Below are 26,735 nucleotides of genomic sequence, written 5' to 3' on the forward strand. Positions count from 1 at the left end.
GCACAATTTTCTTTTTTCTGGCCAAAAAACAAGTGTTTTCCAGTATTCTTTTCAGGGTGTGCATGTCTCATTGTTGGGAAAAGGCTTGTCACATCCTGAATGGCAGCACAGAAATGCCCTAGCTCCAGAAAAATTGCCATCGTTCCGAGCAGCAAGTGCTTGTAATTGGTACGTTTAACTGGATGCCAGTGGCTCTTGGAAAAGCAAAGATTGCACTCCATTCCTGTGTGTTGGCACAGCCACAATGTCTATTCAAAAACTAGGAACATGGCCACAGGATGGGACACAGGCAGGCAGTTGCAAAGATAAAGGCCAACTGCACTCAAATTTCACCTCGACCAAATGTATTTTCAATGTGTAGTAAGTACTTTCAAATCAGCTGGGACATGAGTGGTAGCCCCGTGAAACGCCTCGTTAATCAGTCAGAAGCGTCTAAAAAAAGCTCCGCTGCACACCACGCAGCACCTGCTGGCAGATCGTGTAAACAGCCATGACACGCCTGTGACGCTCCGGCCAGCCATGCAGCTGGAGAAGCGGTTGAACTCTGCTGCGAACACTTCACCCACTTGCTGCCCTGTGCACGCGTAGAGCTTGTATGCAGGCTTGTGCTCCCGAGCTGCTGACCGTCCGGCCACTCGCTTGCCGGCTGCAACGTCACTTCAATAGCCGTGCTCTCCTCGATTTCGGTTTCAAAACTGCCAATTTTGGCTGACGGCTTGTGGCGTCCATGCGCGTATTTCAGCTGTTGTATTTTGCATCTTGCTTTCTTTTTCAGCAGACTACAGTATATGGAAATAGTGTTTTCAAGAGGTCGAAATTTTGAGTGCAGTTGGCCTTTAACTCTCTACTGCGCACTGTTGCATTGCCTTAGAGGTACCTGCAGGACTTATGTATGATGTGGCTGGCAGCCAAGAGGTATCGCGCTTTGCATAGCATTTTGTGGCCATTGCTGTGCACAGGCCACTGAGAAATCAGCATATATGGACGTGAAATAATGCAGTGAACAAAGGAGCAACACGTTCTCACTGCCAGACAGGCTGCCCATGAACACCCATCGAGTTTGCTGCATGTGCTACCCAAGTACCGGGCCCAGTTTGTGCTGCCACATCACTACTACAGTGTACACTATATTGTCTCAGCAGCGATAAGGTACAGTCAAAGTCCGCTACAACGAAATTCACGGGGATCGCGAAAAATTTCGTTGTAGCGAGAATTTCGTTGTCGCGGAAAATCAGTAAATAAAGAAAACAGGGCAGGCGTCTAAGTGGCGTCGTGAAATCTCCCACCTACCTTTTCGCCCCAATGTTGCCAACTTGCTTGGAGCTCGCTCCGCCAAAAATAGCACCCTTTTTATAGCACGGAGTTTATATCGTAATTTTCGGTCACAACGCGTCTCGCGGCGCTTAGACCAGCGTTGTAATATGCGCGTCGTACTCGTGGAGATCCGCGCAAAAGCAGGCGTCGTGAATCACAGCGCGGAGTTTATATTTTAATTTGCGGTCACGGATATGCACAGGATATGCACGACACTCTGGGAGCATTTTATTTCCAAAACATGAAAAAAATCGCTGATTTTTGACTGTTTGCGCTTTCGCACGAGCAACGGGAGAATGCGCTGCTCACAGTCTGCGAGGAGCTGCATGGCGACATCATCGTCATGAGTGCCAAGGAAACTACGTAAAACGTCCAAGGAGTCCATGACCTGCGACGCGGTCACTGACGTCGGGACCGTCGGAACACCATGCCCGACTTCTTCGTCGTCGGATGAACCGGCGGCGGCGGCGGAGGCGGCGCGAGCACCCTTGAGGATCTCGGCATCACTCAGCTCCTCGTAGACGATCACGTCCGCGTCGGCATTTACGTAGTCGCTCAATGCTACGTTCTCAGGAACAATGGCGGCTTCCTCGAGAGCTGCCCATGCTTCGGCCGTTTCCTCCTCCTCCGCCGCCGCCGCCGCCACCGCCGCTTTTGAGCGCCGTCAACGCCGGTAATCCGGACATCGAGAAGCGGCAGCTTCTCGATGTCCGGATGTTCGGAGAAAATGTTGCTACTAATAATTTACATTGTTAGAACTTATCAAAATTAGTTAGAGTGGTTCAGTCCGTTGCAGATCGAGTGACTTGTGTCCCGGGAAAATTTCGTTGAACCGGGAGAACAATAAAAAAAGTGGTTCGTTGTGGAGGGAGTTTTAATACATTGGGGCCTATGGAATGCGGGCGGGGAATCGAAAAACCTTCGTTGTAGCGGAGTTCGTTGTAGCGGAGTTTGACTGTAGTAGTGCTTCCAGAGTCCAGCATAAGGAGATAAGACCATCCCAGTTCCTCTAAGTGATGAAATTTTCCCCCAAGTTTGCATAGTCCAAAATGAAGTCACTACAAACCAATGATTGGAAGACATCCTGTTTAAGAGAACAGTCTGGGAAAAAGACATGCTACAGTAATCCTCAGTACAATATCTGTTGATAATACCACATTCATTCTTTAGTGGTGTTAAGTGGCCAGCAGAAAGGGTTCAACAACAAAAACGTAGCCTAACCAACACAAAGACAGGGCTGAGCTTTGCGATCTTGCAATCGGGTGTGCAGACAAGAACACCAAAGGTAAGTACGAACAAATGATGTCTTTATTGGGCGTGCACCAAACGGGGCAAAAATACATTACTTCGATGGGAAGAACAACTCGAACAAGAATAATAGCTAAACATCAAAATATTAGTCACCTGTCAGTTCCAGACAAAGTTGATTTTGATCTATAAAAGTCCCAGGCCCCTGCAAAGAAGAAAAAAAAAGGGGGAAAAGAAGTTTGATCAGTGCCTAAAGGATTATTCCACTGAGTATGACTAGTTGGGTTTGGTTCCCATCTACACATGCTGTTTTTCTCTTGGTTGTGAAAAATTAGAACGTCCACAGGCAAACAAGATTTTGGTGCACGTTAAAGGAGTACTGACACAAAATTTTAAACCTCAGACAACTATGTAAAACACTTCTTAAAAAGCTTAATCCTTCGCGCACGAGAAAGCTCATTCGCGCCATCGAGCGAGCAGCATGACGTCATCTGTGCTTCGACCCAAACTGCCGACATCAGGGCTCCAGTGACGTATCAAGACGGCCGCAGTGCTGTTGGCACGCACTTTCCCGCCTTGTGCACACGTCGCAGTTTTTGCGCCTGACGTCACGTGCGACTACAGCCGGTTGGGCCAGTCTGGCGCACGAGCGCGTGCCCATACTGGAATTGGCTGGGGTGCGACAAGTACAGTGACGTCAAATGCGCCTTCCCGTCATGGCGGCTGCCTCAATGTTTGCTTTACTGAACTGAAACTGACACGAATAAACGGAGCTGTAAGTAATTATTTATGCTGCGTTCGACAATCTAGTATGCCATTCTATGATTAGTGGGCTCGTAGGCACCTATAGCCACGAAAAAGCCATGCTATGGTTAGTGGGCTTGTAGGCATATATAGCCACGAAAAAGACGTAACAAAAATTTCCAGTCAGTACTCCTTTAAAAATGCAACCAGCCTTTGCGTTGTTAGCTTTACAAACAGGGCTTTTGCGGTGCAGCGCAAGATCGTGAAGTAGGTATACCTAGCATGCAGCACTTGCAGTAGTGCTGTTGTGGTTGATAAAAAAGTCATTCACCAGTACACTGCACTGTCAATGGTTATGACAGAACAAGGCTCCTCTTTATTTTGCGTAGCACCATGTAGACCGCTTATAATGTATGTCGCGGGAGCCGCAAAAATCCGCACTATAAGCAGTACTGCACTATAAACAAAACATGCGCGAATCCAACCGCATCGCAGCCTACCTTTCAATCAATCTTTGTTTATCATCAAACGAACGCCACTTAAGTCTTTATTTCTGTTTTTTTTTTCCACATCTGACGCTGCTGTTGAATGGTCTTACAAATCGCGAATGCAGCTTTAACTTAAACTTCGTGTTTACGTTTTGACAAATCTGCATTTATTAGCATCTAGACAAACGGATGCTGCAGAAAGGGAAGCGGCCCAGCTTATGCCGGCGAGACAACGTGATGAGACATAGAGCCAAAAGCCTGATTTTAAAAATTTTCATCCGCCCCTTGCGTTCGCGATGCCGAAGACAATTGCTAGCACAACGCAAAGTATAGTGGAACCCTCTGGCGTCGCGGCTCGGTTGGCTATCTCTGGATGTTTGACTATTCAGAATCCCTGATATTTCCCGGTTTTCCCGGCTGGTTTTCTTCGCATGACATAGACACCCTGGCCACTGCCGCAGTCTGGTAAACTTTTGCTTGCAACTATGTTAAAGTGGTTGCAACACTACAAATGAAGTGCGTCCCAGATGATGGCACTGGAGAAAAAGAGCAAAACCCTGCTCCTCACCTGGCTAGCACTAGCTGCTGGGAGGATGCACACCATCTTGCTGGTGGGCGGAGCCGTCCTCCGATTGGTTATTCCCGCCAGGTGGCGCTGCCTCCTCGTGGGACACCTCCTCCTCGTCCTGCTGCAGCATTGTGCATGAAGGGGCAGGCGACACTCAATTCCAGCACAAGGAGCGATAATGGCACCCTTCTGATAACAACAACAGAAGAAGGGTCTCCCTGCCAATGTGACATACCTACCTACTTGGCCTCCTGATTATCCACTCATAATGTGGACTGCTCAAAATACAACCTGGGCCCGCTTGCTTGAAGCCTGATAAGACAGACTTATTCACAGTCTAGTCTTATTGGCAGACTTATTTGGGGTCTTATGTTACCTAGGCTATAAGACGCTTTCCGGAAACTTACAAAAAATTGGGCCCATCTCCCCGCGAGAGGGACTCGAGTAAATGCGTCGCATAGGGGGTGGGTGTATTGTGTTAACGTTTAGTGTTTGGGGAGTTGGTGGTAGTGAATGCGTTGTATCAGCAGCTTCTTGACGTAGTTTGAATGAGTCAAGGATATAAGGCGCGTTCGTAGCCTCCCATTCTGTTTCGGCTTTGTGGCGCAGTGGGTAGAGCACCATGTACATTGCGTTCCGCCCGCAGGGTCGAGGGATCGAAACCAGGCGCCAGATAGTATTTTTTTTTATATAGTTTGAATGAGTCAAGGATATAAGGTGCGTTCGTAGCCTCCCATTCCGTGTTGGCTTTGTGGCGCAGTGGGTAGAGCACCATGTACATTGCGTTCCGCCCGCAGGGTCGAGGGATCGAAACGAGGCGCCGGATAGTATTTTTTTTTATATAGTGTAGGGGGAGGGGTGCGGACTACGACTACGGACGTCAACGCGGGTGACATCGTGAGTTACTGAAATGCTCTGCATTTAAAACCACGAATAAGACTAAGAACGCAATAAGACTGAATAAGCCTGCTCGGATCAGTCTTATTCACAGACTTATGCTGACATGGCCGGTCATTTCATCACAAAGATCAGCCTCCATAGCGTGAAGAACGAGCCAAGAAGCCGTAGAAGAGGCGAACGATGCCGAGCGGCAGCCACCCGATTGTCAGATTCGAACAAATATATGCCTGTTCAGCGGAGATCGATGCCGTAGGAAATCCCGTCGTTAGAGAGGGTGAAAAGGGCCGGGCAACGCCGGCGCTGGAGGCTGCAAGGCATACCTACTTTGATGTGGCAGCGACGGAAGCCAACCACAGTTTTCAACTTTCGCTGTGCACTATGGGCGTGTGCTTGTTTTTCCCGAGTAGCGCAGCTTTTTTCTCCCGCACGTCAACACAGATAGGCAGAAATGATCGTCCGCGACCCGATACTTGTCCCGAGCAGACATCCGGCGACCAAGCACGAGATGTGAATGTGTGCTCGCCTGCTATGTCAGCTGTTGGCGCAGTGGTTACAAAAAGCGGCACGGAAATGATTGAACAAATGTATTTTTTTATAAAATCATGCTCAATAACTCAAAGACAACAAATAGGCATTCATAATAGAACTGCAACGTGACAAAAAAACTATACACAACAGCAGAACGTTAACTGCTTGCAATACCTCTGCCCGTGAGCGTTAAATAAAATCGTGTTTTCAAGGAGAAGCTGCGCAGACTTTGCATCTTTCCCTCAGTCCCTCCGAAACTGGTGGTTACAAAGCTTGAGTGCTTGGGTTTGATTGCGCATTCTGCTTGAGCAACTGGAATGTTTTGTGCGTAAAAGCATGTATGATATCAACATTCAGCTATATTCTACAGCGCGATTGTTTACAGCTGGTAAGCGAGTTACCGGCTTGGCAGTGGGTTATTGCGATCGTGTCGCCGTTCCCAGTGGCATGAGCCACTGGACTGCTCGTTGCATCATAGTCTATGACGATGAAGCCGAAGCCAATCTGCAACTGTCTAAGTCATGGCAGAGTCCTTCAATGCCTTTCTGGTCATGAAACTTCGCCGTCACGCTATGGGAGAGCTTCGTACGCTGTACCGGGAGGCCGCGGCGCGGCGCTGGTGTTGATCGGAGGGCAGCCAGGGGCGTGGTCAGAGTGCGTTTGGCAGGGAACGGACCACGGAGTAAAATAAAACAGACGCTCGCTGCCTCATCAGCAGTGCGCTTTCGCTTTACGTGTCGTGGGCCGCTCAAATCGACTTATCATTTTGTGAGTGGCGAAAAAATTTGGTGCGAACGGGCATGCTGCTACTGCGTTCCTGACTGCCGGTCTGGCTACAGAGCAGCGGCGGCCGCCTGATGCCCTCCGATCTGCGGTGGTGCCCCTCGCAGTCGCCTTTGTCCCCCTACGAAACTTGGCCGGGAGTTTCACGACCAGAGAAGCATTGAAGGACTCTGGTCACGGCGAGGCGAAAAGCACGACTTGCGTTTTGACAACGTGAGACAAAGTGGATGCTTTTCACGTCAGCCCAGTGGGTTTCTCTGGCCCAGGCTTTGTAGCAGACGATCTTTGTTTATGACTTCGTTTATGCGGCTGGGTGACCAAGGCCCAGTGGCCTGGCCACGTGAGGGGGACTACCAAGGATGGCGAGTCATTTTAACGTATTAGTGACAGAACCCAAATACACCGTTTAATCGTCTACCAACGTTTCTTAAATTTATTAATGGTCTACCAAGGCAAGGTTAGGTTAGGTAAGGAAACAAAACACATTTGTGACTTGCGAATGAGCACACTTCCTGAATGAAACTTGGACGGACTAGAAGCTCTATTCTAGTGGACAAACATAGGGCTGTCCACCTCCCTTCTGCATCTAGGCATCTTGCTGTCCTTAATAAACTGACCCAAACCACTAGACCCCAGAGGACAGCAGTCAGGTTGCATCAGGCTGCGAGACAACCACGTTGAAATCTCCAATCGGCACAAGGTGCATGTCATCGGTGAGTGCGTGAAGCCTAGCTGCACCTCCTTCCCTAACTTGTACACACTTAACCAGCACTGGTGATTTGCTTTTAGACATGAAAGACACCGGCCAAAATGTTGTTCTGGAAGCCCTTCGAGCTGGACGGTGAAAACACCAAAGGCCCCACCGGGGGCCCTTATGAAGGAAACATGAAACACTAGTGCTCGAGCCAGAAAAACTTTCAGTCTACACCGATTTATCCATCCATGCTATACGTGGAAACAGAGGCAGATACAGCTTCAGTGTAAAACAACATCAGCCACCTCATGCGTGCTTTTCCTTTATCAACCTCCTAGTTTAGCCCTAACTGCTATGGCTGCACTGTATTTGAATGCACACTTTCAATGCAAAGAGGCAGGCCGTGATTGAGTTACATTCCAGCTGCAGTAGTGCGTCAGGTAAACCTCAACTCACGGGTGCAGCCGGCCTCGCAACAGGATCATCAGCAGGCGGTTCTGCTGCACCACCATCCCCTCCACCGACGGCTCCACCGACGGCTCCACCGACAGCTCCACCAACAGCCTGCACATAGACAGGGCGTGATGAGAAGGAAGGCCACTGGCAACAACGCAACAACCCACCAGGCATCCCCCCTCCCCCTTTTTTTGCTTTTAGCTGCCCTCCGTCAAGGTTTGGGGGGAAAGTGAGCAGCGTGAAAGATGTGCATGAGTGCCAACTATTAGCAGCCTTCACGTAGTACTTGTAACCACAGTGCGCTATTTTGAACAGTACGGCTGAAAAAGGTGCTGATATTTTATGCTGAAAATGTGCACATGCTCACACGCACGCACAGAGGGAAAGTTGGGAACATAGTTGCGTAGCGTACAGTACTTGTGCAATAAGAGCCACAACTAAGGCACATTATTGTGTTGCCCTTGATAGTGGCAACACAGGTGCTGCATGTTACAAAGTGCCCAGGGAAGTTCTTAGAAGAACCATAGAGAGCTGAAAGCAAGGAGAAATACACTAGATTCTTGGGCACATGAGCACCCACCTCACAAAGCAGGTGCAGCCTGAAAGAACCCACTCACGTTTGAACTCATTCCTGAAATGACCTTCCCATTTGGGCGCTTCCCGTTTCAACCTGTTCCCAAACGCCCTTCCCGTTTCAACCTGTTCCCAAATGCCCTTCTTATTCCAACCTGCTCCTAACGCCCTTCCCATTATATGCGTGCAAGGTTTGTTTGTACGCTGTGAAAGTGAATTGAAACAGTGGGTCATGCATTCTCACTTTATTTTTATAAACATACTCACGAATGTTGCTGCTTCGTATTTTTCACATTGAAATACTAATATAAATAACTAATAATTTATTAGTTACTATTTTTTAGCTGCCCATAAAGTTATATTAACTGCTTCTGCACGAGTATAGAAACGTGACTGATTATCAATATTATTATTTTTTGTTCTTTTATTACTTTGTTTTGTCGTGCATGTCCGCAGGGTTTCGTACAGGATTCATAGACAAGAATTTAAGGATATTCAAGGACTCTCAAGGCCCTATCGAGGCATTTTCAAGGGTGCAGGGGGGAACATGTACCAGCTCTTTACTACTGTTCTGCACACGCGCTAAACATTTGCTTCTTTACGTTTCAAGAAATGACTTCAAGAAAAATCTCCTTGGAACAACTCCCCCCTTTGGAAGTGGTCAAGTGTAGCGCCACCCACAATAATACTAAGGGCGCCTTACAAAAACCACGTCATTTCGAACATTTTGAGCTCTGCAAATGCTTTTAATACACGGCCTCAAATAGCAAGGAACATAAATTAATACCCCCAGCCGTTCTCCTCCCCTAAATTTCTGTGTGCATCAACATAAGGAAGGGGATTGACCACTCTACTGAATCTGCCCACCATCGGACCCGTCAAAATTATATTATGGCAGGTAGACCCCCATTAAGACGAACTCGAAGGGACCGTGAAAAGTTGTTTGTATTATCAGAAATTCGTCTCGAATGGGGTTTTTTTGCATTGTGGATGTTAAACGAGTGTTGCTTGTCTTAACCATAGAGTTCATCTTGACCAGAGTCTACTGTATTCCTATAAAACGTAGGAGCTAGATGCACTGCGTTCTCACATTCAAAGTCTTGCTTATCTTTGCCAATTTTTATGCAACCTTTGAGTGTCAGCACCATTTGATTTCAAGAGGTAGTGGGACATAGCTATGGTAAGTCACAACGGGAAGATATGCAAAATGAACAACCGGATGGGGCAATGCAGAAAGCAGTATCAAATATGGGAGGGGGCCTGTGCTAATTTATGCCTTGCCCTCGGAGGGGATTTCGTTTCATACAGGCCATTGTATAAAGAACAGGCCTGTACTCTCAAGCAGGCTTTGAATTGTAAAAGCATGTTTTTGATGGGAAGTGTGCAGGGCCACACTGATAAGCCATTAAAAGCAGGTTACATATTTGGGCCTCTACTTTATTGCTCAAAGAATTCAAGGGTTTTCAAGCAGAAGGAAAGAAATACAAGGCTTTCAAGGCCCTTGAAATGAATTTTAAATTTCAAGGGTTTTTAAGGTTTTCAAGGACTTGTACGAGCCCTGTGTTTGTTAGCGTCTCTTAGTACTTGTATTTATGTGTGTACCAGCACAAAGGCCGCATGGTTGTTCCTGGCCACAGTAAATAAACTTACCCTTTAATGCCGCAATTATGAAATAGGCTGCAAAAAAATTTATTTTTTCGTGTTTCGGCTTTAAACAGACACCGTGATTATATTCCACAGTCGTATTATCTGGGATGCAACTTAATCGCCGACTTTTAGGTTTGTCGCGAATTCGCGACAACAGGCGCTTAGGCCAATATCTGGAATGCAACTTTATCGCCTACTTGGTCCTTATCGCCTACTTGGGCCATCCATTTGGGTTTTTTTGCGTTGCAAAAAGATTGGTCTGCTGGACGATGTGATTCAGTAAGCTGTCATCAAAAAACCCTTTGAAACATTCAATAGATGCTCGCACAGTGTCATCTTCAGGAAGAGTGGTATTCCAGGATGGTATTTCCCGCTGTTCTTGAGTCTGTTTTTTCCACTTCACTGTCTGTTTGGCAGAGGCAGTTGGCAAAGGCACCGCGTCACCGTTTTCATCTTCACTGCTTTCACGGAGGCTCTCCCAAGGGCGCAGCCCGTGCTTGTGCATGAGGATCGTAGTCAACATCGCTGTCATCACTGTCAATAAGTCAGCTATCGTCACTGTTATCCTCAGGTTGCAGGCGTGTGCGAAGCCCTTTTCTCCCATACAACGATCCGACATCCATCCGCTGCCACAAAATAAAAAAAAACCGTCATACCTGCAGTCACCGCAAACTGCCTCAATGGCCGAGTGTCGCGAATTCGCGACATACCACGAGAGCAAGAAGCATGGAACAAGAAACGTATTTTTAGACAATGTAACACCTCATGGGCAGTCTCCTGAATTCGTGCAAATAGAAAAAAATTGGGGGACCTTGTACTCACTATGGTTAGGCAGAAAACGACAAAGAAGTGAGAGCTGTCGCAAGTGGCGCACGCAGTCCGCCAACCGATGGACACACTGGGTTTAATTTTGAACACCTCATATGAGATGGCGCTACATGTCTGGAGCGCAACCACCAACTCTTTGCCGCAAACACATCACAGCCGCCGCTGAAGGCAGCAAAGGTTTCGCGAGTTGGTTGGCCAGCTTCATTCAGTATGTCGCGAATTCACGACAACCGGCATTAAAGGGACACTGAAGTGATATGTAAACATTGCGGGATTACTAGTGCAAACTGTAGTCCGGAGTCCCCAGGCCATGTTTCGACCACTCTGGGCGTGTTTACGCGATTTTATTTAGTAGAAAAATTAATTCGAAAATGCTGTCCTCCTCTCTTTACGCTCGCCCATTTTCTGTGGTGTTTTCGTGTGACGTCGGGAGGAGCCGAGCTCGCAATTGGCTGCGCTACTGCACGGCTCCCCGGACTTCAGACAGAGTCAGTCGGCTAAGCGTTTCGTCCACCGGCCGCCGACGGGTCGCCACAATTCGTTCGCTCAGTTGAAACGAAGCCAGGACACGTTTGTGAATGGAAGAATGTGCCTTTCTTTACTTGGTTAGTTTGTATACTGTATCTAGCTCCAAGTCAAGGTCGCTTCACACAAGCGCACATGCGACGCTTCGCTGACTGGTTCGCCAGTAGGAAAATATAAGGCCTCTTGAAGGCGGGAGAAGAGTCAGCGAAGTCAATATAGGTACTAAGGAAATAAAATCAAGTGACATTTTACTGTACAGCGTAAAACTAGGGTGCGGGAAGCACTTTTTTGCGCTGGGCGAACAAGCACAGCAGCCAGCAGCACGACTACGCATCTGCGAACGCTTTTCCGACTAAGAAATGCAATTGCTAGACGTGAGATATTGCGGAAACTTGGGGGGATGCTTACTGAACGAGAGCAGAACAACAAATACTCACCTAAGCTGCTTGGAATGCTAAAACTAAATAAAAGTGTAAACTGGTTATACATTATATACCTTATATTTCCAAGGATCGGCAGCGCTCGCTCGTGGCCGAGTGGTCTGGAGCGCTAAGTATGTCATCGCAAGTGTTTTGCAAGTCACAAGTTCGAATTCCCGCGGGTACGTGCTTTTTTTTTATAAGTGAACTTTTTCGTTTTCCGCCAATGTTTTCTATGCTGAGTTCACCTTTTTTTGGGCCGCAACGTTCACTGCTCCACGAACTAGTTCACAGAACGCGCGCAGGCTGGCACTGGCGCGCTAGCGAGTTCTCGTTGGCGTGCTGTTGCCATAAGCACCGACTGCTTGCGGGCAGTGGGCACAGGCCAGAATCAACAGACCCTTGGCCTGGTGCGAACACGCTTTTTACGATACAGGCATGAGTGGGGCAAGCTCCAAATATGGGGGAAAAGCGCATGGAATTTGAGCGTCTGCGGGGACGCGGAGGGCGTTCATGCACTGTGTAGGCCTCGGCTAGTGAATGCTACGATTCCAAGCCGTCCTGGGAGGCTTATCTTATGCATTTTACAGCCGACAACACGGCAGAAGCGCGGTACGATGATTACTGAGATATTGAGAATGCCCATCCAACAACGCCATCGGTTGTGTTTTACATAACCAAAACCGAAACCGAATACTTGTTTGATTGCTAACCTTGGGCATCGTCCAATCACGGTGCCCCCTCCTCCCAACGTCACAGCCTTAGTTGGTGCGGCCGCCGCAAAGCGCGCATGGTAGTTTTTCTTCTTTCGCGCTTTGTAAAATAATTACCGATTTGTCAACCGGATAAATGATGAAAAGTGTGCTAATTGGAGCCAGTCTACGCAGTGCAAGCAAAAACGGGAGCTTGAAAGATTCACTTCAGTGTCCCTTTAAAGGATTAATTGGTCAAATGATTATATTGTTATTGCAGGGGTGAGACAGCTGAATCAGAATTGGGAGCTGTTTTTGGAGCAGAATGATGACATTTATTGTGTCATCTTAGGAGCCTAAAAATCAAATTTTCGGCAACTCGGGGAGAAGGGGGGGAGGGCACTTTTTAATGGGTTTTGAATGTATATAACACTGAAACAGCCTTTCAATGAAGTTTTGTCTACTAGAGTATTACAAGGCACGAACTGTACTACGTTTTTACAAGCCATTTATAAATTCTTAGGCTCTATGCATAGATAGCATGGAGTGCCGTTGAAAACATCGAATAAAAAAACTAAGCAATCGCAAGGAATTTTCATTATCATGTGAATGCTAAAATTATTATTTTTGTAATCCCACACTTGGCTTTACACACAATTGTAGAGGCATGGCAAAAGTTGCGCAAAGCGAGGTGACAATCTTCGCCCCCCACCAGCCATCCCATTTCACTCCCCAAGGTGCGCACTCACTACGATCGCAATTTGAATAACGTTGGTATGTTTAGCCACCTCCCGCTTGGCATTAAATTTCACTTCAGATAGATAAACCATTATTACTAGCGGGAAATAATAGCCCGTCCCGCTATCAGCCACTGCTTGAAGATTTTGCGGCGATGTAGCCTGCGCCGATCGTCCCATTTCTGCCACTCGCAAGCTCGCTGTCAAATGCAGCAATAACTCAGCGTTTTATTATAACACCGCAATGAGTCCGAAATTTCACTTCAAGCACGCACCGCGTCTCGCACTCGAGGCCGAAACACAGTGAATTCATGGGCCCCATGTTGTTTTTGATGAACTCCCGTTCTTCGAGTCACGCAACTTCCCTCAACAGATCAAACGACTAAAGGTAAACCCAGCCACACCCATAACCAAAACCACAGTAGAAATCGGTGAAGAGCACTCTGCCTGGAGCACGAGCAACTGCTTCGCCCGACGGCCATGTTTTCCAATATTCACCACACCAAGATGGCGGCGCCAAGTGATGTCGTTCCGGAGATACGGCGCTCTGAAAATTGCCGTCTTTTAATCAATTTCACCAGTAGTTTGTCGCCTGAGTACACATACGTATTTTTTCTACAGGACTTTGCAATTGTTTTCCATGGGAAAACTTAAAAAAACTCACGGAATATAACATGGACACCCGACATGGTGACCTTCAAAAAACTATCCTGGGGACAATTTTATGCGGGTATTTTATTGCATGATCAATCAATTAAACCTTTACAAACAGGATCACCTTGGGGGTGCTGGAAAATTATGCCATCAGTAAGCATTTTTCCCCACTGAAACTGGTAAGAGCGTTAAAATCCTTGGCTCTCAGACTGTTTTGGAGCAGTTTGGCGCAATTTTTGCAATTTTCAAACTTCTGGAGCAGCCTGGCACAGGAAAACAAATTTGTATCAAAAGTGCGCAATATGCGCAGCTGTCTCACCCGTTATTGTTTTTGCCTACAAATCATCACCATCATGATTATGGCAAAGCTACCAACTGCCTCCCCAAGCAAAACCCGAAAGGCTCACCTTTTATTTTCGGCTGACAATTTCCTGAGAACACCTGCTTACCTGGGGGCAAACTTGTTTATGCTGATGCAGGTAAGGCTTTTTGAAAGAAATGCTTCTGCATTTCTTGTTCGCCTGACTTTTGTACGGAATCAAAAAAGTAAGTTCATTCATTCGTGGCTTTCCTCAGAGAAAAAAGAAATGCCCTGAAGCAATTATGATCTCAAAAGACTTCTTCCCAGTATGTACCGGTGCTCCTAGCAGCCACCACGGCGAGCTAATCAATCAGGGCCGGGAAGATTTCACTGTCAAAAAACTTGTGAACAGAACATTGTGCATCAATGTGGGTTTGAATCCCAACAGGTCCTCCGTTTTTTTTTTTAAATTCAGAAAGTGCGCACCCAAGTGGAAATGTGACTACTGCAAGGACCCAATCGATGAAACTGCGTGCATTGCATGTGCAGTATATCTGTGCTGGCATTACACATAAAAGTTTTCAAGCCCGCAGCTGGTTCTGCAAAAAATGTTTGATGCTTTAGATGGATGACTACAAAATGTTATGCACTATACTCGGTGACAACTTAAGAACGGCACCGGAAGTTGCCGCTGTGCCTTATCACCGTAGCCGGATGTTTCTCCGCGCGGCACAAGTAGGGCATTACTGGGAATATTTTGAACATGGTGTGAGCCATTCCCGTGATTTGTTGGACTTAATATGCTTATAAACGACTCCAGTGACGACAAACAAACTGCGTGAGACAAGGCAGACGATATCACGCGTTCATGGCAAACCCCTTTCAAAACGCGCGCACTGACGTCACGGGTCCGGCGCTTTGGCGGAGTGATACACTACATGAGGTGGTGCCGTTCTTGAGTTGTAACCGAGAATACACTGCTTTTCCATGTGCTGCATGCCCACCTTTATGTTACCCATAAAAAGTACACGCAAAAGAATAAAGCCTGAAGTGTTGTTAACGCCTGGATGAAAAATGTGTGAACCATTTCTTCCAAGAGAAAACTTCAGATTTAGACTTCAATAGCCATCATTTTACAGACGTTTGCGTATAAAATGACCATTAACCCAACATTAAAATGGATTGTAAAGACACTGGCTTGGCCCATGATAGTTACCACTTTCATAAAATACGGTTTTCGATGGTCAGCTATATTTAGTAATTAAATTTTGCGAGATTTCTTTTCCAGCGTAAAAATAAAAGAGTAGCCTTTTATTACCAGTAATAAATTATTCATTGTATTTGTAAATAGGCCCAACTGCGTTCTTGGCCCGAAACGAACGCTGCAAACTGGCACTGCACCCGCAGCAAGAGGTGTCCTATTCTCTTAATTCCGTCTTTTGCCTTTCTTTAGTGAGTCACATATGGAAAGAAGTTCATGTAAATTCGTATTTAAAACAATTCAATACTTTGAAACTCCCACGCAACCGTTGGGACTCTGCCGGAGTATTCATGCGAGTAACGTGCTTCAGACTGCTCGACCAACATGGAAGCAGACGGAAGAATGAAGTTTCAGCTGTAATTCACCCATGCTGCAGTGTACCAGCCGTCACACGTAACGCAGCAATGTGCTGCTTTTTCACTGATGCCACGTATCGTAAAACAGACCATTGCAGTAAGGTTGCGTAGATTATTATGGCGTGTCCACTCTTTGGTTCTGCCAGTCGTCACCCACTTATTGTGGAATACGTCGGACGTAACTTCAATTTAATTTTCAGGTTAAGTCAGACATAAGTAAGTTTTCACTTTGGGTAACGTCGGACGTCTAAGTCAAAACGTTGGGTCAAACTACAGTCAGACGTAACCCTGTTTCAAAAACCGCACGCCTTGGTCCGGGTCCTTTGAGCCGACAGGGTGCATTATTCCAGGAAGGAGCAAAATGGGAAAATACGAAACGGAAAGGCCGTTTTCTTTGGGCTGAGACGGGAGGGAGCAAACGAGAAGGTTCAAATGGGAATTGGTTTAAATGGGAACAGGCGAAACGGGAAAGAGGGAAGGTTGAAATGGGAATGGGTTTAGACGGGAACCTCCCCAGAAAATGAAACTGACCCCGAGCAGTGGCGCCGGTGCTGCCACGTCTTCGGGCTGCTGGTCGACTGCGTCCTGCTCGGCGGCTGGTGACTGGTCAGCTTCGGCCAAGTCCTGGGTGCCCTCAGCCTCTGGCTCGGTCTCCAGCTCCCGGTCCTCATCGTCCTCTGCCTCCTCGCCCTGCTGTTCTCCGTCAGCCACAAGGCCCCTGTAGGGTAGAAAGGTGGCAGGCAAAACAGGGTGTCGCTCACTGTGGCCTCCCAAGGGACACGCTCTTGATCCACAAAGTGGCCCACTTTTATAACGCCACTGATGAACTCTCCCTGAAAATTAGATCATTACTAGTGACTGTTATAACAACCAAGCTGACATCAAATAGAAAATTATCACTATAATAGACCTTATGCAAAAACTGGCGCCATCTTGCGGGAACCGCGTGCGCTTCCGCCATGTTGGGGGATTCCCGGATCTCCGGATACCGCTGTATACATGATAGCCCGGGGTTAGCGATGCGCACGTCGGCATTTATCGATGTCCAAGATGCCCAAATACTGCCATGTAACTTCCTGTGCTCAAAGATGATACAAGGATGACCACAGAAATAGCGTACACATCTTCTTTTTTTTAATTTCTCAACGGAAGCGTGACTCGAGCCCTACGTGAAGTCGCTTGTGGGTGTCGACTTCCCTTCGCACAGTAATATTATAGCTAGATCGCATGCACAGTCAGGAAACGAATAATATGTGCAGGACTAAAAAGGTCCCAAAGTGAGCTGTTTTCTAGCCCTGTATTTGCCGAGGAGCACTCCTCCCTGCTGGTAGTTAAGGCGCACTGCATCGGTCAGCTCGTACTTTATCGTGCAGGTAGAGTTTTAAGTCTGCCGTTCGTGCTTTGTGCGCCCGAATTTTCTTTTTATTCTGGATGTTCGGTAGGCTTTTATGGAAGTACTACGCATTCTTTTGTTTGCCAAAGGTTACAGGAAATAAGGGATCCGCGAGAGTTGCAACCTTCACGTAGCGCCATGAGTAGCGCAAGTAACGTACATAGTAACCCTTGTATCGGTCATTTACCGCTCGTTGCCTGCTGTTCAACCGTAGCCTATTTTCCCAAGATCAAAATTTTCAAGCGGAATTTTCTAAGCGGTAGTGTGCACCCAGTTTTGTTGTCCACGGCGCAAGCAAAGGACGCTCAGCGGTCGCCGCGAGGCACATGCTCACGAGCGCTCGGCATTTTCTCGCTCTTTAAGTTTTTCGCAGATTCTTTTTTTGCTAAAGCCTTTGCATGTGCTGGCGACGCTCGGAGGTCACCGCGAGGCACGCGCTCACCAGCGCTCGGCAATTTATTGGTAATTTATTATTAATTGGCAATTTATTGGTAATTTATTGGCAATGTTTAGCGCGTTACATGCCACACACGTTACCCGCTACACATTACGGGCAGCTACAACAGCTCTGCTGTTAGAAAATACCAGATATGCAATTTATTTTTTAAGCGGTTTTTTTTTTCGTTTGCAGGTTTCCTCTGCGGCCAGAGGATCCTTAGCATATAGCTATATCGCGAGTGCCCCCCCCCCCTCCCCCATTTCAACCCCAGGACAGCCCACAAGTTTCAAAGCGTTTCAGGAATGACCTCCTGAGAAACCCGCAGGATGCGAACCGACACGGACGTACTTTCAAAGCCAAAAAAGAAAAGAGAAGAAATGCGACAGCCTCCACAGCTTCCCTGCCGGTGCCTCCCTGACTGCTTTTTCGATGCATAATGCGTACCGTATTTACACGATTGTAAGTCGACTCGAATGTAGGTCGACTCCCCAAAATTGCATCTCTCAAAAAAAAGAAATGCGAACGCCGCCTAGAAAATCGTATCACAAAGAGCTCTTCCGTCCCACACGGCGGCTCTTCCATCAATGATCGACGCTCCCACAGGAGCCGTGCGCTCGCGGCATGCGCGGTAGATGTTAAAAAAGAAAAGTTTTTGTATAAGCACCTGGAATAACCATGCGCCGTGGGTTGAGCGGGAAGAACACATTCGCTGCGAGATGACAACCATCAAAGCAACCGGCAGCGGCCGCCGGCCACTGCCGCGCGATACCAAAACAAGGAACATGGCGGCTGACGGAAGTGGCCACGCGCGATTTACTTTTGAGCGACTAACCTCCCACCATCGCGTTCGGAAGTGTACTGAACAATGTACTATATTTGTGGCTACGTTAGCACCGCGCATTGAATCAATGGATTTGCTAATACTTTAGAGACGAATAAAACGCTTCTTTACGCATTTTTGCACGCGGTTCGTGCGCGTCGCCGTTGCGCGGCCGATTTTTTCCCGCCCGCGTCGACAATTCCGCGCACGCGGCAGCTTCTGCTTCTAAGTTCTACTGGTTCTACCTTGGTATGACGCCTGACGAGCGCGGCAGTGGGAGAAGCCTGACGACTTGCAGCACTTTGAAAGCGCTAGGGTCAGCCGGCTGGTGCCGCCGGAGATGTTTAGGCTTACCACGGTGGCGGATATTTGATTGGCGCTTCGCCTAGCGGCGCGGATGATGCTTTATAGTGTCATTTTCAAACACATTATCAGCTCCTTTCCTGCACAAACGTCTTCGTTTGTGCCTTCAGTGATATCTTAAAGAGCGGTTAGAAGTGGTCGCTGGGAGCTACGCGCACCTCTTCGCGGCTGGTGACGCCGCCATGTTGCCGTCCCCGATCGCGTAGCGTGCAGCATGCGGGTGGTATTCGCGGCAGCGTCAGCGCGGCTGTGCCGTGCGCCGCGCGTTTTCGCAAGCGGAAATCGCCCCATGCGGTTCACACTTTAGACCATAACCATGGGAACGAGGGTGCTAAGCTGTCCCCACCCCGCAGCAGCCCCGCTTTCTCGTTTCTCTTTCCGCTACTAACGGTAGACGGTTCGATTTCGATTCTAAGTCGACCCCCCCAACATTGGATTGTCAAATTTCAAAAAAAAGGGTCGACCTACAATCGTGTAAATACGGTATTTACGAAGTCGCCCGCAAATGTGGGCAACAAAGAAAGGTCCACAGATCACTTGTCGGTCATTTTGCTGCGCTTAAATGTGAATATAAAAGTATCGCCAAGCCGAGAAAGCCCCTCACACGCTACGTACCAAGCAATCCCGCGACCGCCATCCCCCAACATGGCGTTGTGTGCTCGTTTTGTTTTTCTTCCGGTAGATGGCGGCACTTTTGCATAAGGTCTATTATTGTTATAACTGTTAAACAGCTGCCATCTCTACCGTTAGGAGTTGGACACAAGATTACCCCCAACTTCAACTTGGGTCACACCACTCAAGAAGCTGTCAGTGATTATTCTCCGAAGCTCTACTAGGCAAAATTGCGGGGGACACTGAAAAACCCACGCTAATGCTACAGTTGCTTCCAAAAGAGACACAAGCCCAAGAGAGTGCGCCAAACTCACTGCCGCAAGAGAGCCATTTCAAAGTTGTACATGGCCTGTTGCACGTCCTGGTTCACACCACGTAACGCATGAGCCTGCACAGAAACAACACCAAAAAGCACAATTACTGCAAACTGTTCCAATAGTACATTAGAGAAGTTAACCCTCGTTATAACGTAACTGAAAGGGCGCCGCGATTTGCTCATTATAACCAATATTTCGTTTTAGCCACAGTGGGCATTTTCTGCAAATATTGTGCACTGTACTTACCCAAAACAAACAGCGGGTGACATTCAATCTCACCGCATGGTGGTACACAACAAAATGACCGTATTCCAAAGATAAAAAAGAAAAGTCATGCACCTATTTTATTGCAGTTCGAAATACATAGTAACTCGTATTTCAAATAAACCTTGCTGCAAAAAAAGTCTGTAATAGGACGTTGATGCAGCTTTCAGATGCGAATGATGACGGAGACTACTAACGGTTAATTAATAGTCTTCCCCCTTCGCTTTCTACCTGGCACATTCATGCCGCTCAAATCATGTGCGCAGCACGATAGAAGGTAAGTTTAAAGCACTCTAAAAAAAATATTATAGCAGTTTCACTCAACGTGAAAGCTGTCAAAAGTGCAGAGCAGTGATTCGCCATTACGGGATGTGGCGCCGTTCTCCGCTCTCTGCTACCACCCCTCACGCTCTTCCCCTCTCTGTCTCACTCCTCTCTTGATGAATTGAACAGAGGTTTCGTCCAAACAGCGCTCGCGCACCGCCTACCTGGAACAGCACGAGCGGGAGTTCTGTTCTTTTTGTGTTCGCTTTCATGTTGCACGTGCCCGAGCCTTACTACGCAGTTTGGAACGTGTCGTTTCTGTCTTCCATGGCCACTTCTTTCGCTTACTATTGTAAAAACCAACCCAACAAGCGAGCGTTCCTAACTAAAGGAACGTGGGGGCTATCAGTTAATCGCACAGATTTTGCCTCAAATGTACCTGGAGTTTTTTTTTTGCACTAAATAATAGGGAGATGTATGACAAGTGCCAGCGGTTCAGGAGTTTCAAATGGCTATGACTATATAAACCGCTTGTTCAAGTATGCTGTTAACTCTTGGCCGGAAGGCTAATTTGGTGGACAAGTAGGTATCTTTTCGAAGCCTCTGCTTGGGTGCAAGAGGCCGCGTGGCTCTGTTTGGGTGCGTGATTCCACGTGGTAGCGTGACAGCAGACCGTGACAGCGGATGAGCTATGATGATAAGGCAGGCCCCTAAATCGGCACTTAAAAAAAAAAGAAAGGAACATGCACACGACTTCAACAATGCGGCTCCCATCGGCGAATGACGAGGCGAGAGTGCAGGCTGCTGAGCACGATGCGGCCATGCGTACCACAGGCATTGGCTGCGTGCTGTGGGTAGCAAGAGGAAGGGGGGAGTGGCTTCGCGGGTGCAGCAGATGTATGGCGTGCCGTCTGGCTTGGTGCGCATTGCTGGAGGGTGCGTGGCAGGAGTTTTGAACTGCTAGATACATTAGTCGCGTTGTGCACCATCTTAAATCCGCGTTCTGTACTGTCGTGAAATTGGCACAAAGTTTTATTTCATAACGAAATTTCCTCGCTCCAAAAACACGGCGACCATGCAGCGGCGGTAGTTACGTCCAGAGACCGGCTGATCGTCAGCGCGTCCCTGAAGACAACAGACCCCGCAGTTGCCGAGGAAGTGGCCGTGGCCCTGGCACTCGCACAGCCGTGCGTGGACACCGTGGTCACCGACTCAAAGACAGCGTATGGAAGCTTCCGCAGGGGGGTAATCTCCTCCGCGGCCCGAGCCATTCTATCCAAGTGCAAGCCACCGGGAAGAGCCATAGAGCTCGTGTGGGTCCCAGCTCACTCGCGGGTAGCAGGCAACACCATCGCCGACTACCATGCCCGAGAAATGTCAATCCGGGCTGAGCACGAGCCGAAAGAGCTACCGCACCCGTTTACCAGCTTTCGAGACATTACCCGGATGTAGCGAAAGGAGAGGTGCAGACTGCCGGAACCGCACCCAAAACTGACTAGGCAACAACAAACGATCCTGCGTCGAGCGCAGGCGGGATCACTTGCGCATCCCGTACTGATGAACCGCATGTACCCCGCGGAACACGATACGCTCTGTCCGTTTTGCAAACGAGAGAGGGGCACCCTGCCGCACATCTTGGCAGAGTGTACAGAACTCAAGACCCCCCCTCCTTCCCTTCCCCACAACACCCCCAATCCCCAACCCCTTGAGCGATGGGAGATCTTGTTGACCAGCCCCGCCCTGCCGACTCAGCTTGCCCTGACAGACAGGGGCCAGGAGCTGCTGGGAACATATGGGTCCCGTAACTAGGGAACCACCCCGTCTGGTGCCAGCTTGCACCACCGATTTCGTTTTGGGCTCAATAAACGTTGATTCCTCCTCTTGTTCGTTATATCGCGTAATCGGTAAATATTACCTCGTTAAAACAAACTTTAAATACATTGATTTCTATGGAGACTTTCAAGAGGAATTACGATTTGCTCATTATACACCTGTTTGAATGTTGGTGGCCCTACTCTCCATGCAGCCATCAGAAGTGGCTGGCAAAGTTAAAAAAAGAGCATAACCATCACGCAAGCAAGCAAACATACAAGCCAACGGGGGCAAAGCTCAACTTTAATTAACCTAAAATTTTGCCTGCCAAAACTAAAGAAAAGCAGCGACCCTGGAGCAAAACTACACACAATTCCCAATGCACCATCAAAATTTTTCGGAGCATGTCAACTTAAGTTTTACACAAGAGATTGTTCACATAGAAAACCACATATTCCATAACAAACAGTAACGTGTCTTGTGAAACTGCACACAGGCAAGAATGACCAAATCCAGGAGCCTGCAGTCATAGGATAGGTGCATAAGCAGCGTGCACTGAGCAAAAGCACCTCAACAAGCAATCAAAGCACACACTCGCTGACCTCTGCCAGCAGAAGCATGTTGTCCAGGCCAGGCAGTGGCTCGGCAGCGGGTCCCTCAACACTGGGCGGTGGCAGTTCCACAGCCTGAGAGAAACAAGCAGGCCAGAGGGTCGTTACGTGCAAAAGGTAATACTAGACACAGTGCCATTCCTCACAGCAGCTGATACTTGTAAGAACTGCCTGTGTACAGTAAAAATCTAACAACACGAACCTCTTAAAGGGACCCTGCAACACTCTTCGTGCTGTGCAAGTAAACGAGCGCGACATTTAGATTAGACTTCCAGGAACACCCGAGCCAAATATTACACGTGCACGTGAAGCGGTAAGCACGCAAATCGCCGTAAAAGACGCTGAAAAACCAACGCACTCTCTTCAATTCTCCTCATTATGCACCCCTGGCATGGCCTCTACGACGTCAATCGGGCCATGGCTGTCCTGGCTGTCCTATTGGCTGTCGCTGGTCAACTTCACGGCTAAATTCTGGCATTTCCTGAGACGATCAGCCGTCGTCGGCGCTGTGTATGAACCTCTTTTATGTCTGAACCTGTCCTCATGCTTTTGGTGTTTCTTTTGTTTTGAGTGCGCGCAGAGTTTGAGTGACGAACTAAATATTCCACTTTCAGCGAGCCCACTCGACAAAAACGCCCCACCAGCCTGAGCGCTTGCTTGCGAGCAGGCCACCGTGCCTGCTTTTTTGTGGCACCAGACCGGAAATAGAATCGTCCACGTTGCGGGGAAAAGGACGAAACTCCCCGGCCTGTGACATATCGAAGGCCGCCGAACAGAAAGACGCGTGCCGCCCCCCTCTCCGGGAGAGAGCGCGCAGCTTTCGTCGCGTTGTCCGTGGTTGAGCTGAGAGGGAACATTTATGCGCGATTTTTCACCGCGCGTACTTTCGGTGATAGTGAACGGATTTTCACAATTCTTGCGGGAGGAGATTGCTGGGGCAATAGACTTTACCCCAAAATACATTCTGAGCAGTCGATGGTAAGTGTTGCAGGGTCCCTTTAAAAGAGAAAGATATCGGTACCATTTTGAATTCATGTAGTCGGATGAACCACATCAACAAACAGAAGCAAAGGAAAGGGTAAAATAGTTATTTATCTTCTCTGTTTGCACATTAAGAAGTCAGTTATGCTTTTCGCAACTCCTTTAGCTTAAAATTGCCAAGCACAGACAGTGAAAGGCCCAAAAATATGCACCAGTGTCTACAGTTATTTTATTTTTACATAAACAATACGCTTTTATACGAGAGGAAAGTCTTTACCACATTCACTCTCTATCTTTCCGCTGACAGAAACTTTAAGCCCTGCATTGAACATGCTGAAACCATCTGCAAATCTGATAGCACTGCCATGCCAAGGCTGCTGCCACGACCCAGCTATGAGCATATATATTTATATATACTTGGAGCCTTCCTGTACGTTAAAACCTACTACAGTAAGACCTCATTACAAGAGATAATGTTACAAGAGACACTTGGTTATAAGAGACATCTGAATGAGAACAGTTTGGTTGGTTTTCCTACGTTTGCCATGCGAGCAACATCACATACAAGACACCTTGGTTACAAGAGACCTGTTTCCTGGGTCCCTTGAGTGTCTCTTATAACAAGGTCTTACTGTATACAAAAAAAATTAAACACATGCATCCTTTTAGCCATTTTTACATAATACCCACCACAGTAATGTGATTGGGTCGAGTCATTTTGGAGCAGCTTTTGGAGCAGCAAAATTGGCTTTTGCAGCAGCCAGTACGAGCATTAGGATTTGAGAAATATTGCTAGAAGGGGAGCAAAACAACCGAGAGGAGCCCCAAAAGCAGCGTCCAGGGCACATAGAAATGTTTAAACAAGTAAAATGCCTTCGGTGCAGACAAGTTTCTGCCGCACAGATGTCTTTTAGCAGTGACTATGAAATGCCTCAAGACAAGCACCGAAAGAGTTACGTGCGAGTGTGTACATGCATTCACTGCATGAGCCAACAGATCATGAAAGAAAGTGTTATTTAAAAAATGAATATCGGGGTAGCCTTCCGATCGGTAGGCTACAGAACGTTTTGTAAAACCATAATGAATGAAACACAGTAAGATAATGTGAACAGTTTGATGGACGTACAAAACATTAAAACATTTTGAAGTAAGAAACAACTACCTGCTAGAAACAAGTTGAAGCAAGAAACAATTTTCCCGCTAGCTACCCTGGCAATGCCCTCTCCATCTCGACCTCTCGGCTAGTCACGTGAACTCCTGCCAAGCTTTATTGCAAAGCAAATAGCAAAGCGTGAGCCGCATGGTGCGTTTTTACATGCGGTTTGTGCGCGACGGCGTTGCGCACGCAATATTTTCCCGCCCGCATCGACGATATCGTGCCCGCGGCACCTTCTACATCGGCCAGAAACAGATGCGCGCAACAGTGGCAGGAGCTTGCCGACTTGCCCCAATGCACGTGCCCCAATGCAATGGGGAGGCGCGCACCTCATGGCGGAAGTTTCGAAGCGCTCGTGACAGCCAGCTGGCTCAGACAGAAATGTTTAGGCTTACTTACTTAAACTTTAAACTTACTTACTTACTTACTACCACAACAGATATTGCATGGGCCCTTTCACTAGTAGTGCGGATGATGTGTTATAGTACCGTTTTCGCCCACATTATCAGCTCCTTTACCTAAAGCACAAGCAACTTCGTATGTGCCTTGAGCAGCATTTTAGAGAGCGGTTAGAAGCAGTCGCTCGAGATCTCCACACCACTTCACGGCCGAAGTAGCCGCCATGTTGCTGCCGCCGGCCGCGTCGTGCGCAGCGTGCGGGTGTTCCGCGGCAGCGGCAGCGGTAGCGCGCCTGTGGCGTGCGCGGCGCGTTTTCGCGAGGCAAAAAACACTCCAAGATTTTCTCCTCTTCAACGCTCGTGGCATAAAGAGCACGCCACATCGAGGAAGCCCGGCGAAACGAAGCTTCGGCGCAAGATTGGTGCAGGTTGCTTGAAATCAGAAGGCAAAAAACAGCGCAAAGAAACGACACATAAGACGAGAAAAAGACAAACACGGGCGCTGACTGACAACTGAATGAATTTTATTGCGCGCATGCAATATAAGGAAAACCAGGAAGAATACTGAAACAAGATAAAGTTAGGATTGTAGATATGCAATCTCCTTTGGCAACAAGTCGACAGACGGTTTGCTAACGCATGCACCCGCACGCTCGTGCATAGAAAAAGCTTCAAAGATCTCGCGTGTTCTTTGGTCACCATAGCGCTTTTAAGAACATGACAATGCTCAAACAAGGGCTCGCATGAGGGCTTGTTCGTGCACGAAGCAACATGTGTGGCAAGGTTACTACTGGTACCGGATTTGATGTTGTTAGCGTGTTCACGAAGACGGTCATTCACACATCGTCCAATCTGTCCAATATACGAGCCACCGCAGGACAGAGGAATCTCGTACACAGCTTTGGTCGCACACTCAATAAAACGCCTTGTGTGTCCCTTGTTGCAGATGACGTTGCGCCTAGGTTCTTCGGAGTTCAGCTCCTTGCAAAGGCCGCCCAACTTCTTGGGAGCAGAAAACACGGCTCGCACCCCCGAGCGTTCCACAATTCTTTTTAGTTTGTGCGAGACGTTGTGAACATATGGGATGACCGTCGTGGTCCTGTGTTCCTTGTGCGCCTTGGGACGTATTCCTACCCACTCTTCTGTCTGCAACTTGTTTGGCAGGCTGCGGATAAGGTCCTCAGGGTATCCTCAGAGGTCCTCAGGGATGCTTGTAGGCGCTTGACCTGGTCCAGGAACATTGCCTCTATTTGGTGATGGCACGATCTGAATAGGGCGTTCTTCAAAACGGTGTTCTTCAAACACAGGACCACTACGGTCATCCCATACGTTCACGGCGTCTCGCACAAATTAAAAAGAATTGTGGAACGCTCGGGGGTGTGAGTCGTGTTTTCTGCTCCCAAGAAGTTGGGCGGCCTTTGCACGGCGGTGAACCTGGAAGAACCTAGGCGCAACGTCGTCTGCAACAAGGGACACACAAAGCGTTTTATTGAGTGTGCGACCAAAGCTGTGTACGAGATTCCTCTGTCCTGCGGTGGCTCGTATATTGGACAAATTGGACGATGTGTGAATGACCGTCTTCGTGAACA

At 48.0% G+C, this 26,735-nt stretch overlaps 1 protein-coding gene across 6 annotated transcripts in view; it reads right to left on the reverse strand.

The window, feature by feature from the left end:
- Nucleotides 1-2,600: 2,600 nt before the first annotated feature.
- The window catches only part of LOC144174686 (uncharacterized), a 68,810-nt gene continuing 44,675 nt past the window's right edge, over nt 2,601-26,735 (reverse strand). For 5 of the 6 annotated variants that reach the window (XM_077703500.1, XM_077703499.1, XM_077703498.1 and 2 more), the window contains 6 exons: nt 22,603-22,686; nt 19,658-19,731; nt 16,248-16,434; nt 7,724-7,831; nt 4,363-4,483; nt 2,601-2,767 (listed from right to left, as the gene is read on the reverse strand). In XM_077703500.1, the coding sequence (XP_077559626.1) occupies nt 4,373-4,483; nt 7,724-7,831; nt 16,248-16,434; nt 19,658-19,731; nt 22,603-22,686 (564 nt within the window). In that variant the 3' untranslated portion in view covers nt 2,601-2,767; nt 4,363-4,372. The remainder of the gene's footprint in view (nt 2,768-4,362; nt 4,484-7,723; nt 7,832-16,247; nt 16,435-19,657; nt 19,732-22,602; nt 22,687-26,735) is intronic. The other variant, XM_077703497.1, reaches the window with a different exon arrangement.

The sequence above is a fragment of the Haemaphysalis longicornis genome, unplaced genomic scaffold (assembly GCF_048455015.1).
Source record: "Haemaphysalis longicornis isolate Haplotype H1 unplaced genomic scaffold, Haemaphysalis longicornis Haplotype H1 scaffold_3, whole genome shotgun sequence".
Lineage (NCBI taxonomy): Eukaryota > Metazoa > Arthropoda > Arachnida > Ixodida > Ixodidae > Haemaphysalis > Haemaphysalis longicornis.